The sequence below is a fragment of the Polypterus senegalus genome, chromosome 3, assembly GCF_016835505.1.
Source record: "Polypterus senegalus isolate Bchr_013 chromosome 3, ASM1683550v1, whole genome shotgun sequence".
NCBI classification, from domain to species: domain Eukaryota; kingdom Metazoa; phylum Chordata; class Cladistia; order Polypteriformes; family Polypteridae; genus Polypterus; species Polypterus senegalus.
In genome coordinates, this window is record NC_053156.1 from 23,807,746 (window position 1) to 23,825,598 (window position 17,853).

At 40.5% G+C, this 17,853-nt stretch overlaps 1 protein-coding gene across 1 annotated transcript in view; it reads left to right on the forward strand.

Moving 5' to 3' along the window:
- The window catches only part of csrnp2 (cysteine-serine-rich nuclear protein 2), a 67,083-nt gene extending 52,850 nt beyond the window's left edge, over window positions 1–14,233 (forward strand). Inside the window, exons 3-5 of the mRNA XM_039746796.1 lie at window positions 8,124–8,383; window positions 11,861–12,157; window positions 12,255–14,233. Of these exons, the coding sequence (XP_039602730.1) occupies window positions 8,124–8,383; window positions 11,861–12,157; window positions 12,255–13,289 (1,592 nt within the window). The 3' untranslated portion in view covers window positions 13,290–14,233. The remainder of the gene's footprint in view (window positions 1–8,123; window positions 8,384–11,860; window positions 12,158–12,254) is intronic.
- The last annotated feature ends 3,620 nt before the right edge of the window (window positions 14,234–17,853 follow it).

Consider the following 17,853-nt stretch of genomic DNA (forward strand, 5'->3'; position numbering starts at 1 on the left):
ATTATATATCGAATAATTTTCTACATAGAGGTTAGTAGTACTAGGGTGTTGTACCGTGTTAGCCATTATGAATGTAGTGAAAAGTCAAGCAAAATGGCACCTTTTATTGGCTAACTAAAAAGATTACAATATGCAAGCTTTCAAGGCAACTCAGGCCCCTTCTTCAGGCAAGTTGTGAGTACATCTCGTCTGAAGAAGGGGCCCAAGTTGCCTCGAAAGCTTGCATATTGTAATCTTTTTAGTTTGCCAATAAAAGTTTCATTTTGCTTGACTTTTCACTATATAGAGGTTGAAAATTTAAGAATATCAAACAAAAAGCACTAAAATAACTCCCAACAAGAAGACAAACAAGACAACACTGTTAACAATAAAATATTCAAGTCACAATAAAAGTAAAATATGTTATTATTCATTCGTTATGGACTAGTGCTGATCGTTGAAATGTGGAAAAGTGTTTTTTTTTTTTTGCAATGAATAAGCTGTGTTCGCCGGTGACCTCGTTTCCCAAACATTTTCCTGGAAATTCGCTATGTGGCCAGCTTAGGCAAACATTTTTTTTTATTTTCACAAGCACCCTATGATGCTTTGCAAGGTCAGTGTGACATCCCAGAGCCACGGCAGCCACGCAAAGAACTTTCAGACATTCCTACGGTAAGATTTTTGCCGATTTGACCATAGCTCGGTCGCAAGCACAAAAGGGGAAAAAAATGCCATTTCGGCTACTGAGGTGCACAACCCCTTCCCACCGAGTTTTACTTCTCTGTAACTGCACTAGTGTCTTCCACATGTGGGCATCTCAGCTTCCAGGGATCTTCAATTGCTGCACGTGGGTTATCAGTGCACTTAAAAGGGTAAAAATGGGTCTCGCGAAGGTTGAGAAACATGGCCAGATATTAATCCAGCATTTTTTTTAAAGAAATAAATAAAAAAACTTGCAGCATTGTGAGTACTACCACCAGATATATAACACTCATCCCTGTGTGCTAACAGCAGCAGCAGCGCCACATGGCTAATTTTGCATGCATGTGCCCAGCAAACTCTCAAAACAAACCTTAAAGGAGTCGTCCTAATCCTAGCCCCCTGACCCCCAATCATCAGAAAACACAGGATACTACATGAAGTAATAAGAACAAAAGATTTATTAGCATTTACAAGGTGTTTCTTCTTGATGGAAAGAGAATGTGCGAGGAATCTGCACAGATACATGTAAAGCAAAAAAGACGTTCCCGTTATACTGGAGCCGTGTTTTGAAGCAGCGGGACAAGCTTGTCACGTGCTGCGGCTTGGTGGTATGACCAATGAGTATCCCAAGATTGGCCAAAGATTTATCATTTATTTACTTATTGCCATTTTGTGGGCATTTGTTATCTTTTATTTGTAGTATTCATTCCATCCATGTCTTTTGTTTCTTGAGGCATGGTGATGTAGTGGTTAGCACTGCTGCCTCACAGCTTAGATCACATGTTTGGCCACAATAATTGGTCCAGTATCATTGGCAGACCTTTTCCAAGCCCTCAGGGACACTTAAAAGACCATTGCACTATCAGTTCCTCCTACACCATTCACTTCAATGCATTTTACGTAGTTCGGCAAAATTCCAGAACATTACTTTGATTTTGCTGAAGTTGAGGCAAGTGAACTCTGCAGATGTGACCTGCCGCAGACAATTTATTTTCTGCCATTTACACACAGCTGTGACATGTGATATGAATGACCAATCGTCGACAACTACACATGATTTGAATGCTCTGATCCTCAACTATGCAGTAGTAATGAGACTTTCGATGTTCGTGGCTCGACTTTGGTGGGATCTTTAATAAAAGCAGGTTAACTCAGCTGTGACTCGGCAAGTATGTGTGCAAATCACAAATTTTATTAATGCAAGAGAATAGATGATAAGGAAACTTAAGATTTATTTGAAAGAAGGTATCCTTGAGTATGTAAACACACCATTATTGCTTTTGATTGACTTGTGGGTTTATTGCAGCGTACAAAAAAAACCAACTGTGTAATATGGCGGGACACCTCGTGCATAAGTGGCAGCCAAAACAATCCATCTTAAATTGAAATGGACGTAAGTCATAGACCTCATGAATTTAGCGGCTAGGTGTATTTGGCATAAAGCAGCTTAAGAATGTTTGTAAAGTATAAATGATAAAAGCCAAAATTGTATTGTGGGAGATGAGCGGCCTCTCGTACCTTTGTAGTCAAACCAATGCAGCGTTCCTGCCACAGAGCATGAAATAATTATGAGTTAAACTTTCCAGTACTTTGGAACAGATTCACACTTAATTCAGAAGGGGCAATAACAGGAAAACTAGCATTTTTTTTTAAATTCCCACTGCTTGTTATTGCTCTCATCACATTTCAGCATTTATGTTTTATTTATAACAATGGTGAGGAGCAAGACTGATAATACGCACATAAATCCGTTTGTTCAACTTAAATTCTTCACTCTTTCAAAAGTAACCTCCTAGATATCTTTAGGTTACCGCATAAATGCGCATTAATAATCCATCAAGAATTCTGTGCAACACACCAATGAATTCACTTGGAACATCTTCTGCTAAAATAAAAAAAAATGAGCTCTTTGTTTCAGACATTGGAGGCTAAATGAGAAAGTGCGAGAAAACCTTTACACCGTTAGACGCCATTCAGTATACAGTAACTCTGTTTTAGATTAGATCCTGAGGGGATATTCAGCTACATAGAACAGCAGAAACACAACAAAACAAGAACACAGACTCACAGGACAGATAACACATCCAATCATTTCAATAAATAAATAAAAATAAACCTAACTACTACATTTGGTAGAAGCATTGAATTGGCTGATAGCCGTGGGCAGAAAAGACCCCCAGAGGCTTATCTTAGCAGACCGTACTGGAATGAGCTTGTGGCTAAAAGTGTTTCACGAGAGAGCACCTCCTGGAGGGGATTTTTTTTTGATGGCATCCAATTTTGCCATCAAAAAATATTAATGAAAGGCACTTAGATCTCTAAGATTGTTTTATTAATGGTGGACTATTCAATACTGGAAATGCCTAAATTATTAAGCTTGTTGTATGTATATAATACTTACATCTTTTAAACTCCACTCATCACTGATGTCAACACAACAGTGGCCATAAGTCTGTCACTGTCCCTGCCAGGTTACAGGTGAAATATGAAGCCTGAAGAAATGCCAGGTGCCTGTCGCTGCCTCTGCCACAGATATGGCAATGTGAACTCGGGGCACCTCACGTGAAAGAGCTACACTTCAGGATACCTTAGCAAAGGCCAGAAACTTCCTCAATGCCTGCACTGCTGCCGACATTCAAAGATGGCGTTCCACACTCATCTTTGAAAGAGTAGCACAACTATTCTAGATACAGTAGATATGAAAGACACTGTAAGATAGATAGGAATGGCACTATATGATAGATAGATAGATAGATAGATACAGTAGATATGAAAGACACTATAAGATAGATAGGAATGGTACTATATGATAGATAGATAGATAGAACTTTATATCCAAAGAAGGCCTTTAAATAAATGAATGCATAAATGAATCAACTCAGTTGATTGAGCTGCCCTGTGGGACATCCTGTGACTTTGCGGGATTCCCTCAAGGTTTGCTGGATATCGTGGCCGGCTTGTACACTGGTACCTCAGGGTTGTGTTTTAGCTCCTACTCTGTTCAGTGCTTGCATGGACTGGGTGTTGGTTATGATCGTGGGGTCCAGCGGCTGTGGGGCATCTGTTGGTGAAGAGAGATTCACTGATCTTGACTTTGCTGACGATTCTGTGATCTTCACGGAGTCAATGGAGGCTCTGATCAGGGCTCACAAGAGACTGACCGAGGAGTCTGAGGGTCCTGGATAAAAACCAAGAGCCAAAAACCATCAATGTGTCTGTCTGCAAAGAGAGTGGCGACCTCATTGAGAGTTTTACTTACCCTGGCAGTGACATTCATGTCTCTGGTGACTCTTCCTATGACGTCAGTAGACGGATTGGGAGTGCTTGGGGGGTCATGAGGTCGCTCGAAAGGGGTGTGTGGCGCTCCTGATATCTTTGCAAAAAAACAGAAGGTCCGAGGCTTTAGAGTCCTGGTGCTTCCTGTTTTGCAGTATGGTTGTGAGACATGGCCTCTATCCAGTAATCTGAGATGAAGACTGGACCTCTTCAGTACTGTGTCTCTTCAGAGAATCCTTGGGTGCCGCTGGTATGACTTTGTGTTGCTCATGGAGTCCCGAATGTGGCACATTACCTGCATTGTGAGGGAGCGTCAGTTACGGCACGACAGCCACGTGGTGTGATTCCCCAAGAGTGATCTGACTTATTGTTGAGGACCAGAGTGGCTGGACCAGGCCAAGGGGATGCCCACCTAACACCTGGCTGCAGCTGATAGATGGTCACTTCCAGTGGGTGGGACTGGACCGTGTGTCTGCCTGGAGGGTTGCCAACCGCGACCCCAACATGTTTTGTCGTGTGGTGGGTGCGGCAATGTGCCGTACCAGTATATGTTCCCCAACCTGACCTGAGCTAACCTGATACGTACAAACACTATGGTCTGAACACACACCAGAATGACTAAAAAGACAGAAAATTTAAAACAAAGGAAAACGTCTGCATTGGCAGTCCCAGTCCTAGTGAGGTACTATGCAGGTATATTTCTGTTGGTATAAAGGAGCCCCCATTGCATTTCCTGATGTACTTCTGCTGAATGATTTGTTGGCTGAAAGTCCTCAGTGTTGGTGTGTCAGAGAGAGGATGTGCAGCCTTGTTCATAATGACACTCAGGTTTTTTTAATTCTCTACTACCTCCAGGGAGTCCAGAATGCATACCATAGCTGACTCTGCTTTTTTTTAACTAGCTTGTTGATTTGGTGGTCCTCTCTTGAAGTGATGTTACCAGCCCAGCACACCCCATTGGCCATCACAGAGTTGAAGAAGATGTGAAGGATGTCACTACCCACATTAAAGAACGTAGTCTCCTAAGGAAGAAGAGTCTACATTGCCCTTTTCTTTATAGTTCCTCTGTGTTATAAAACCAGTCCAACCTGTCATTGATGTTTTTCCTTGTCTTCTTAGAGAGTTAAGGCTGGGGGGCTGTCAAGAGGCAGGGCCTGTTAAAGCCCATTGCAGCACTTCTTGTGTGATTTTGGGCTACACAAAAATAAATTGTATTGTATTGTATTGATGTGGACCCCCAGGTATTGTAGAATCACACCACTACTACATCCAGGCATAGAGGCTCTTTGGTGTTGTGAAAGTCAATAACCAGTTTCTTGATTTGGCTGATGTTGAGTTGCCAACAATTCTTTCAGCACCAAGAAGCGAAGTTCTCTACCTGACTCCTCTCCTTTGTCTCATCCCCCCCTTATCAATAAACCCCATAAGTGCAGAATCATCTGAGAATTTCTGCAAGTGACATGACCTGCATTTATATTTCTAGTCGGAGGTGTACGGAGGAAAGACAAAAGGAGACAGGCCTGTTCCTGCTCACATCTGTATCAGAGACACAGTCCTTGAGTCTCACAAACTGCGGTCTGAACAACAGATAGTCCAGGACACTACAGGCTCATTTTGCTGATGTTAAGATGCAGACAATTCTCTTTGCACCAAGAAAACAAGTTCTCCTTTGTCTCATCCCCTTTATCAATACACCCCATAAGTGCAGAATCATCTGAGAATTTCTGTACGCGACCTGACCTGCTGTTATATTTATAGTCTGAGGTATATGGAGTGAAGAGAACAGAAGACAGGTCTGTTTCTTGTGGTGCTCCAGTGTTGCTCACGTAGTCCTTGAGTCTCACAAACTGCAGTCTACCCGACAGAGAGTCCATCATCTGGAACACCTTAGGTTCCTCCACCTATTTGTTTTTACTGATGCCAAGATGAAGACAATTCTCTTTACACAGAACCAAAGTTCTCCACCTGACTCCTCTCCTCTGTCTCATTATCAGTACACCCTATAAAGTAATCACGGTAGCCCTAGTAGGAGTGACTCCTATTCTGGACTTTATAAAGCTAGACTCTTGCGTGTGGTATAAAAAATTTTGATTATTTCTTAGAAGACAGTTTGTTATCAAGAAAACCAGTGTTGAATTAAAGGCAACGATGGAGATGAATTTTATTGATTCAGTGGCATAACGACCATGGAGTGCACAATTTATATACAGTAATATTGCCTTTTATTCATAGTTTGATCCAAATAAACTGTAATAGTAATGTCTTACAGCTTCTCAGGTGGTTTGTTTGCAAATATATTCTTGCATGAAGTTGTAAGGGCAAAAAAGGTTTTCTAGTTGGCACAAGGTGGACAAGGTCAGGTCAGGTTAGGGAGCATACACTGGTACAGCACATTGCCACACCACCACATGACGAAACAGCTTGGGATCCTGATTGGCAAAGGCAGACACACGGTCCAGTCCTATGTTCTGGAAATTACCCTCTATCTGCCATAGCCAGGTGTTATGTGAGCGTCCCCTTGGCCTGGTCCAGCCACTTGGGTCCTCAACAATGAGGATCCTGCACACCAGATCACCCTTGGGAAATCGCCCCACATGGTTGTGGTGCCGTAACTGACCCTACCTCAAAGTGCAGTTAATGTGCCTCATTTAGGACCCCGTGAGCAGCACAAAGTTAGATCAGTGGTACCCAAGGATTCTCTGAAGAGATGCAGTACCAAAGGAGTCCAGTCTTTGCCTCAGGTCACTGGATAGCGTCCATGTCTCACAACCCTATAGCAAGACAGGAAGCACTACAACTCTAAAGACTTGGACCGTCGTCCTTTTGTAGAGATATCAGGAGCACCACACACCCCCGGCCAGTGACCTCATGACCCCCCCATGCTCTCCCAATTCGTCTGCTGACTTTATAGGAAGAGTCACCAGAGACATGAATGTCACTGTTGAGCTAAATTAACAAACAACTTAAAAAATGATGTTCTACATAAGTACTTGTTTGGTCAGCAGCGGGTGTTCTTGTTCAGAGACTGAACAAGGAGAAAAGATGGTTATAAGCAGGATGATGCAATGAAATACGTTCAAAAGTGGGTCACTACCGAGAGGAAAAATAGATCAAAATCCCCAAAGCCTGAACAGCAACATAAACTAAATGTGAGTAGAGAGAGAAGAATATTTATGAGATCCAAATAGGCAAAAAGCAAAACCTAAAAAATGTTTATCGAGTTTTATCGAAATCATGGATGAGGAGAAGAACGTCATGCCGGCCTTTAACATGTCACACTGAAAACATCAGACATTTTGCCACCTGTGACCACGCCCCCTGGCAACCGGGATGCTTCCTAGAAACAGACTCCAACAAAATGATGACGGTAAAATAATAACAAACATTTCACCTGAGAGAGAAAAAAAGATCAAACCCAGCCAGTAATGTTCTACAAGAACTAAAATTCCCATGCAAGGTTTCTTCATGGAACCTTAGAATAACAAGAAATTAATTTAATACGGAAACAATTCAGACCAGCAGGAGTCTGTGCTTCTTTGAAACAGGAGCCTCAGACTGCTGGCTTGTGTTCCATGAAGCGGACACAGGTGTCTTTGGTGGCTTTTTCAAATTTAGTGCAGTTCATGTCAATAATGAGTGAGAGTCAAGATGCAGCGTAATGTTTTGTGAACGATACATTCACAATACTGATCTCCTATGGCTATCTTTAAGGAAGTGTACGCTCCTTGATTTTTCTGAATGTCAAACGTATCGGCATTATGATTGTGTGCTTGGCAATGAGTGCCAATACTGCAAACAACGCGGTTACACCAAAGGTGAAAAGCAGCCAAAATAGCGACGATAGCAATAAAAGCCAAGCCACAAAATAGTAATGCAATGACGCTGCCATCAGAATATTAAGAATTAATAACGATGGGAAAAATAAATCAAACCTGCACTAAAAATGTATATAAATTTTTGAGGTCAAAAGCTTCTGATGCTGTAAATTGTCTTCTTACAATAGAACACATTCTTGGTCTCCTTAAATATGTTCGCTCTACCAATATTCTCGTTCCTTCTCTCATCTTAGCTCAGTCTCTCTGTTCGGTTTCAGCTTGTGAAGATATCGTATTCTCGGATCTTTGCCACCAATGTTTGACCACAATTTCCTTCTCCTTGTTTTGTAGCTGCATCCATTCTGAGACGGCAAAAGTCATTGGGCCGGAAGAGTGTCCGTTTTGATGCTGTGACGGTGTACTACTTCTCTCGCCGGCAAGGATTCACCAGTGTGCCCAGCCAAGGGGGAAGCTCTCTTGGCATGGCTCGTCACCATAGTGCTATTCGGCGATACACCCTGGGAGAATTTGCACGGGAACAAGAGAGCAGCCACAGGCAGGTTCTGCGACAGCATCTGCGAGAGGAGAAACTCAATGCCCGGAAAATGAAGGTGCGTATGAGGCAGGCTAATGCATGATTAGGTGGGCATCACATGTTGTCTTTCAGTTTGTATCTTTTGACGTCTTCCATTCCCAAAGGCATGCACCTTTTCTTCCTACCTTTGCTACGGTCTGGAGCTGTTTGATGCTGTTTTGGACACCTTTTTGTTATATTTATATGGTAATTATTATCACAGCCGTCCATCCATCCATTATCCAACCCACTATATCCTAACACAGGGTCACGGGGGTCTGCTGGAGCCAATCCCAGCCAACACAGGGCAAGGCAGGAAACAAACCCCGGGCAGGGCCCACCGCTGGACACACACACATACACACACACTAAGGACAATTTAGGATCGCCAGTGCACCTAACCTGCATGTCTTTTGGCTGTGAGAGGAAACCGGAGCACCCGGAGAAAACCCACGCAGACACGGGGAGAACATGCAAACTCCATGCATTGAGGACTGGGGAAGCTAACCCTGGTCTCCTAACTGTGAGGCAGCAGCGCTAACACTGTGCCACCCAATTATTATCACATGCACTATATAAATAAATTATATTATTATTATGTACAGAGAATGATGAAATTCCTTCTTGTATGTGTTAAATTAACTTATTTAGAGTGGATTCAGAGCCCTTCTGTTAAATCTGCCACTTTTGCCCATCAAGACATTTAATAAACCATAGTGGCACAGTGAAAAACCTCTTTTCAGAATGGTCTGCAAATTTATTAAAAATCAAAAATTGAAATCTAATTTTTTGCTTTACTATTGAATTATTTATTTAATGTAACCAATAAAATCAAATAGTTAATTAGTTTATTGTCTGGGTCAGGGTTTTGCTGGTTTCCCTTCCCCTTTTCAGGCACTTGGCCTTAATCAGTTAAGGTACCTTAATCATAATTAATTTTCCAATTCTTCTGGACTTCTAGATTAACAGTCTGGATAATCTTTGCTGCTCACAGTGAAATAGGCAAAGCAGTAAGCGTTTTTTTGTGTTCATAAGAATTTTATTATCTGGCACCTCCTGACTTACCGGTATGAGAAATCTTCCACATATGGTATACTGTTCGACTTGTCTTGATGTCCAGTATGGAATTTTAAATCTATATAGATATAAAGGCCAAATACCACTGACTCACTCATCACAAAATCTCCAGAACCATGAGGACTTGGGAATTGAAATTTGGAATGTAGGTTACCCTTGGCCTTATAGGTGCTCGCTAAGAAACGGTTTTAAAAATTTCGTGGTCCAAGCGCAAAATTTCTTATAGTTTTTTAGACCATTTTGTTTGTCTGTCCACTTTTCACGTGAGAACTACTTAACGGATTTAGATCAGGTTTTTTTCTATAATTTGCTTGAACATTCCGTTGATTTTGCGACTTTCTCATTGCGGTAAGTATCATAGTTCACTTGCGGTACCGATTTATTAGCGCGAATCTGAGAGAGATTCATCAGGCTGTGGGGAGGGGGGCATGGCCCTCCTCACTCACGCGTCTGCCTCGTGGCTTAACCTTAATTCCGCTTAGTTAGTGAACGAGAGAACAACTTAATGGATTTAGATTGTTTTTTTTTTCCTAGAATTTGCTTGAACATTCCGGTTGATGTTGTGACTTCTCTCATTATGCTAAAAATTGTAGTTCGCTTGCAGGAGCGATATATTCGCACTAGTCCGAGACAGAGGCTGCGGTTCAAGGGGATGGGGAAGAGTGACGTCAGGAGTAGAGAACTGGGCGGGGCCTCCTCACTGAACCTTTTTGGATCACATATTGTGCAGGAAATTACACTCTTATGATGAAGAGTAAAGCAATAGATGCTTTTAGCAAAAATGATCACAAGGCCTTGAAGTTATGCAGGCCACATCAAACAAACCCCATTTAATGGGATATGAAGGGGTCAAAGTCACTCCTTTTAACAAACGCTTTATTAGTAGGGTGTTGTACCATGTTAGCCATTATGAATGCAATGAGAAGTCAGGCAAAATAACACCTTTTATTGGCTAACAGCAATATGCAGGACCCTCAGATTCTTGCCTGAAGACCATATTGTGATCTCTTTAGTTAGCCAATAAAAAGTGTCATTTTGCTTGACCTCTCACTACAACAAAAATAATAACAATATACCATAGTTTCTTGGACATTTTCATTAATCAGTATTACAGTAATTTCTAATAAATGTCTGTATACTAAATAAAACATCAACCTGGGTATTGTTAAGCAAAGTTTAAACACTAAAGTGCAAATCTTCACTGATACCAGAAACAGATTCATATTGTTTTCTAATTAAAAGCTTTGTACATAAAGACAATATATATCTACATTTGACTTGGCATGTGTACGCGGCAACACATTAATAAGCAGCAGGGACGGATTGACCATTAGGGCATTTGGGCAATGCCCAGTGGGCCGCGGACTCTGGTCTGGTCATGGGCTGGCCGTTTCATGAAATAAATTTTATGTACTGGTTACTGTTTGACATTAAAATTAATTTTCTAAACTACTAAAGATTATCTGTCCGGTTCTGCGATTTATATAGTCCTATATAATATACCGTATTATGTCATCAAGTTGTTTTAGTTGTCAGTACTCAACGGTGCAGTGAAACATTTGGTCAAAACTGCCTTTTGCCGATTTCTGTTTCAATTCTGCTACATTTCGGTTAACATATACATTATTGCAATTTATTTATCTCATATTTAAATTCTTTGGTACTAATAATTACATTATGTATTGTGCATTTTATTGTTCTCTGGTCGTTGGCATGAGTGATAATTAGTGGTTTTCAGCTGCGATTATTAGTATGATGAAATAAACTAATAAGCACAGGACAGGAATTTTTCATATCAGGACGGAACATTTCTAGTTTATCGTTAAGTTAATGGAACATTTCAATCATGTGAGGCTTTCAGTCTAACCTCGGTTATAATATATTAAATTGTAAATGAGCAGCTACTAGCCTATAGGGTACTGGCACTTGAACATGACATTGGCACTTGACATGTACTCTAATAACGTGTAAGCCGTGTTCCTAATTTTTTTTATTTCTAAGCATGTCGTCAAATTTTAAGTTGTGTCTAAACGAGTGTACAGATTAAACAGTTTCGATAGAGTTCATATCATAGGCTCATAGCAATAGCGAGCCGCGTACTCATCACAAATTTTAAGAATAATGGGCCGACATCGTCACCTCACTCATTGAAGGATGTCCGGGCCAGTTTTGTGACCCAGTCCGCTCCTGTTAAGCAGAAACAGTTTGGTTTTATTAAGTTCAGTGAAGAGATACAAAAGTGAATAAAAGAGTCCACTGCAGTTTCAGTTGATTAAGGACGTAGATGGAATTCTGTGTGATGTAAGGACTTTCTTATGAATTAAGGTGGCTTACACTAATTCAGAATTTTTATTTTGTATGATATACCCAGCGGTGTTGTGACAATGTCGGCTTTCCTCATTTTCTTTCCTGCTTCCTCTCTGTTTCTCTCCCATAGTTAACCAAGAATGGCACCGTGGAGTCTGCTGAGGCAGAAAGCCTTACTCTGGAGGATGTGTCTGATGAGGACATTGACGTGGACAGTGTGGATGTGGACGACTACTTTTTCCTGCAGCCCCTGCCCACCAAACGGCGACGCGCTTTACTGCGAGCCTCTGGCATTTCCCGGATCGATGGAGAAGAAAAGACCGAGCTGCGAGCTATCCGCCTCTCGCGTGAGGAGTGTGGTTGCGATTGCCGCTTTTACTGCGATCCACAAAGTTGTGGTTGCAGTCAGGCTGGCATCAAGTGCCAGGTAGACTCTTTGAAAAAGATGGCGACTGCGTGGACGGGTTTGTGGGATATATCTTGCTTGTTTTATGTATTTTCAATATCTTTCTTCCTACCCTCAGGTAGACAGGATGTCATTCCCCTGTGGCTGTTCCCGGGATGGCTGCCGGAATGCCGCTGGTCGTATCGAGTTCAACCCTGTTCGCGTGAGGACGCACTACCTACATACTATTATGAAGCTGGAACTGGAGAAGAATAGGCAACTGGCAACCTCTGCAGCAGAAGTGACCATCGCTACTACCGCTGCTTCTTCATCTCACGCTTCACCACAGACTGATGTTGCTGAAACGGTGACCTCAGGGGTTGATGCCGATGAACTTCCATCTAGTCCACAGTCAGAGCTGCCTCAGGACTTGGGCAAGGAGTACTCTTTACAACGGGACGGCTATGGGACTGACAGCTTTGACATGGAGAACGAAACTGCGGTGCTCCATCTTCAAAGTGCGGAGGAGTTTGACCGTCGAAGGGTTGAGGAAGAAGGCCAGGCAGGAGACATGTCGGCGTCCAATGGCTTAGGCGTATGCCTTCTTGAAGGACCCGGGTCACCTGATGACACGCAGGAAGTCATCAGTGAGGCTGCTACCACAGAGACTGAATTAGGAGCTCCAGTTATCATCCAAGGGGAGCTGCCCCCTGGGGCGTCAGTGCTGTGTTTTACGGAAAACTTGAATGGGTCCACCCAGGTGCTGGGAGAGCATCCCCAAGATTACTTGAAAGATACCTCGGTTCTCTTTTATCAGATCGACCAAGGCACAGTTCTTGGCTTTGAAGGCGGACCACTAGATGCAGGCTTGCCTGCTGGATACACCAAGGCTGAGGGTGCAGAAGGTGAGACAGCGGTGGTGGTCCACTGTGGGTCACCCACAGTGGAACTGGAAGGGAACTCCTCACTAGAAATGTATGCTCCTTTGGACAGCTGCTTAAGCGTCGACATGGGCGCCTTACCCAATGGGAGTATTGCATCTGATGAAGACCACTCAGAGCTGCTAAGTAACACGCTGGAGTCTCCGTCATGCTGCCAAGACCTGCCTTCAAAGAGCACTCACATTCTGGTCGGCTCAGAAGAGGACAGAGCCCCGTCCCCCACTGACATTTAAAATTCATATTTTGCAGAAAATTTGCACAGTAGCCTAAAAAAGCTTGTTGCCTAATAATAATAATAAGATGAAGAATGGTAATAATAATAATAATAATAATATTTATTATAGATGGGTTTTTATCTTAAAGAGAAAAATTCAGACTAGTAATATTTCAAACGAAGAAATCCTCCGTGCCAGTTCAGTGGCTTGTTGTTTCAGTCAAAGCTTCGGACATTTTACATTTCCAGTGAGAAAGTGAGACAAACTCGCTTTATTTTAGTGCTCTGTGATTGGAGCCATTTGTGAGTGTGTGTGCGTGCGTGTGTGTGTGTGTGCGTGTAAACGTGAGGCAGCATGTTGGGAGCAATCCAAAGATGTGCTAAATTTTAAACTTTGGCTCATATCCATCTTGGAGTATTTCGACATCGGCAGACATCCATGGTCTGTGTCGGAGTTTGTTTCAGTTACGACAAATTAAATTCAGTTTATTTTAACTCGGTTCAGTTTAGTATATTTCAGTTCACTCCTGCTTAACTCAAGTGCGATTCAGTTTAGTCTAAAGCAGTTTCATTCAGTTTAACTCGGTGTAATCTGCTGCCATCCAACTCACTTCTGTTTTTCACTCAGCCGTCCATTCCTTTCTGAACAGCTCTGTTCAGGTAATTCATTTTCATTTTTCTTCCCTTCAGTTACATTCACTTAATTTCAAATTACCCCAATTCCATTCTGTTTAAATCGATTCTGTTTAAGTTCATGGAGGAATGTCTCAGACACAATAAATAAATAAATACACAAATGAACAAGTGTATTGTGAAATGAGGCAATAATATATGTGAGCATAAATTATGAAATGTGTCATGAATTGTTTTTGTTGCTTATTTCCTTATGTACCAGCTGTGCTCCACGTCTTAAGGGAGTTGAAATCTAAGTAATCCACATGGACCTCAGTGTTAACATTTGAAGGGCACCAGCTATTGAAATGCATTTTGTAATACATATAGTAACAAAATGTATTGCATTTGTCATTTCAACAGATGGCACCTCACAACATTTGTAGTGATAAAACGCATTGTATTTGGTTTTCTAACAGATGGTGCATCACAAACATCTCTAGTAATCAAGTGCATTGCATTTGTCATTCTAACAGATACACATCACAATCATTTGTAGCAGTAAAATGCATTGCTTTTCTCATTCCAACAGTTGGTGCTTCACAGGCATCTGTAGTAATAAAATGCATTACATTTGTTATTCCAACAGATGGCGCTTCACAGGCATCTGTAGTAATAAAATGCATTACATTTGTTTTCTAACAGATGGCACATCACAAACATCTATAGTAATCAAATGCACTGTGTTTTTCTTTTTTTTTTAATTTTCTTTATTTTATTTAAGAAAAATAACTTATACAACAAATGACTTCATATTCAAACTAGAAAATCAAGAAGAAAAGAAAAAACCAGAAAGTTAAAAAAAAAAAAAGAAAGCAGGAACAAAAAGAGAAAAAGCATTTGTCTTTCTAACAGATGATGCATCACAAACATTGGTAGTAATAAAATGAACTGCATTTTTCATTTCAACAGATGGCACACCACAGACATTTGTAGTAATAAAATGCATTATATTTGTCTTTCTAACAGATGGTGCATAACAAATATTATAATTTTTGCCATACCAAATGGCATATAACAGAGACATAGCAAAAGATTCACAAACTCTTATCCGTTTATTAAGGTTGATTTATTTAGTATTTCTTCTAGTATTTATTTTGTTTCAGCGACCACACATAAATTAATAATGTATATCTCATCAAAAAATGAATCAATACATTGCAATGTGCTTCAAAGCGGAAACTGTCCTTTACACTGATCAAAGGTAAGAGGGCGGGCTCTAGCGAGTACTGCATTTTAATTGGTGAATCGTCGGTAGGTTCACATGAATCATTGGTCATCCATCAAGTGCTACATTGATAGGCAGACACCACATGTCAGATTCAGACTCTGGAGTGAATTTGGGGGCTCCTTGAATTAAAGTAGCTTCTTTGCGCGGTAATTCTGGCCCAACATTTTCTTGCACTTGCGTCCTCATGGCTTTAAGCATGCGCTGTGCTGGCCTTGCGAATCCTGTGGCTTTTAGTTGTGTGGGAGTGTCCCCTCTACCGACTATTCACCAATCAAAACACAGCCTTTGCTAGAGCCTACCCTCTCATCTTGAACAGATGAAAATGGCAGGCAGAGCGGCGTAGTGGCTAAGATTTTATACTTCAAACCCTGAGGTTGTGGGTTCAGATCCTGCTACTGACGCTGTGTGACCCTGAACAAGTCACTTCATCAGTCTGTGCTCCAAACAAAAGAAAGGTAACTAATTCTAGTTTACTTGGCTAATGGTATGAACTAAATAAGTACATGTAAATGAATATTTTAGGGCTCATGTTATGTGTGGTGTCAGTGAAATGAGTAAATACATACTGTACATAAAGAAATAAGCAACAAAATGAATGCAAGACACATTTAATTATGCTGACATCTCATTGTGTTACCATGTATTGTCACATTTCATGATACGATTATTTATTTGCATATTTATTTCATTTAGTCAGAAATATTCCTCCACTTAGAGTAATTCATTTTAATTTAATTAAACTCATAGATTCAATAAGAGTACTTTCAGTACAGTTTGAACTGATTCACTCTTTTTAAATCGATTCAGCTAAGTTTAACTAAACCCAATTGTTTCGTTTTACATTCTGTTTAATTCAAGTCACTGCAGTCCAGTTGATGTTTTACTCAATTTAAATCTTTTTATCTTTGCTATATTCAGTTCAGTTCAGGTTAACGTCACTCTGTACCATTTAACTAAATTCAGTTCACTTTAGTCTGGTATTTTACTCGGCTCACCTCAGTTGAACTTGTATAAAATCGCTCTCCTGGTTTCATTTGATTGTGTTATTTTCACATAATTTAATGAAACTTGACTTGTTTGAATTCAGTTTTATTAAAGTCGAATCAGGGTGGCACAATGAATAGAACTGTTGCCTTATGGATCCTGTACCCACTCACCATCCATGTGGGCTTTGCACATTCTTCCAGGGTCTCTGTAGGCTTTTCCCCATACAACAAGTACCGATGGCATTAACTAAATATGATGAGTGGGCCCTCCCATGGACTGGCACCCGTATTAAAGGGTTGTTTCCCACCTTGTGCTCAGTGCTACTGGGATAGGCTCTGACCCCCCGGGACTCTCATCTGATATAATCTTAAGTAAGTACATGTATGCAAGAAAATCTTTCAGTCAAGTCAATTAAGTTTAAGTTGATTCAATTGAGGTCAGCTTAAAGTAACTTTCTTAAAATCAGTTCGTATTGCAATGTAACTTAATTCACTACCTTTAAGTAAATTCAATTAAGCTAACCTTGACTGAATTTACTTAATTTCAGCCAAGTTCAATTTAACGTCCTGAAAAATGTATTATGTTCATTTTCAGTTGACAGGGATTCAGATCTTTGTGACTCAGTTCACTCCAGTTCAGCGTGATTCGGTTGAGTTTGTTCACTTCAGTTTACCGTGGATAACCTCATTCAGACTCAATTCGTGCAATGCATTTAAAATTTGTTACATTCGATTCCAATTGATTTAACTCCGTTAGCCTCAGTCTCATTCTATTCAGTTCAGTATAACTTGGCGCTCTTTAGGTCGGCCATTTTAGCTTTGTTCACTTCAGAATGACTTGGTTTAATTGACTTTAATTCAACTGACTCCAGTTCAGCTTGATTCACTTCAGTTTAACTTGCCTGTTTTTAGGTGATCTTGGTTTAGTTCAGTTTCATTTTGTTTAGTTACTTTGATTCTGTTATTTTTGACTAATTCTGATTGATTTAACTTGGTTAACACGTGCCCCTTTCTATTCCCTTGAGGTTGACTTGATTTAATTCAGTTTATTCAGTTCAACTTGATTCAGGTCAGTTTAATTTGGCTGTTTTCAAGGTGCTCTTGGTTAAATTCAATTTCATTATTTGGATTATGTTATTTTCAACTAATTTAATGTGTTTAAGCTTAGTCCTATTCGATTCCGATTGATTTGACTTGCATTATGTGAGTCGATTTCTATTGAGTTCAGTTTAACTCTGTTCTCTTTAGGCGATTTTGGTTTAGTTCAGTTTTATTCTGTTCTTTTTCACTATCTGATTGATTTAATTTGGTTACAATCAGCCACACTCTCTTCGCTTGAGGAAGATTACTTGAGGTCGGTCATTTTAGCTTGGTTCACTTAAGGTGATCCTGGTTTAATTCACTTTACTTCAGTTTACTCCAGTTAAACTTGATTCAGTTCAGTTTAACTCTGTTTCCTTTGGGTTTAATTCAGTTTCGTTCACTTCAGTTATTTTGATTCTGTTATTTTTAATTCTGATTGATATAACTGTTTTAAGGACAGTCCTATTTGATTCAGTTCACTTTAAGTTGCTCCAGTTATCTTCAGTTGATCAAGTTTTCCTTAGTTGCATTTACATTTACTGAATTCAGTTTGTTTTAACTTTCCTCAATTTGAATTCACTTTCAGATTTACTCAATTCCGTTGAGTTTAA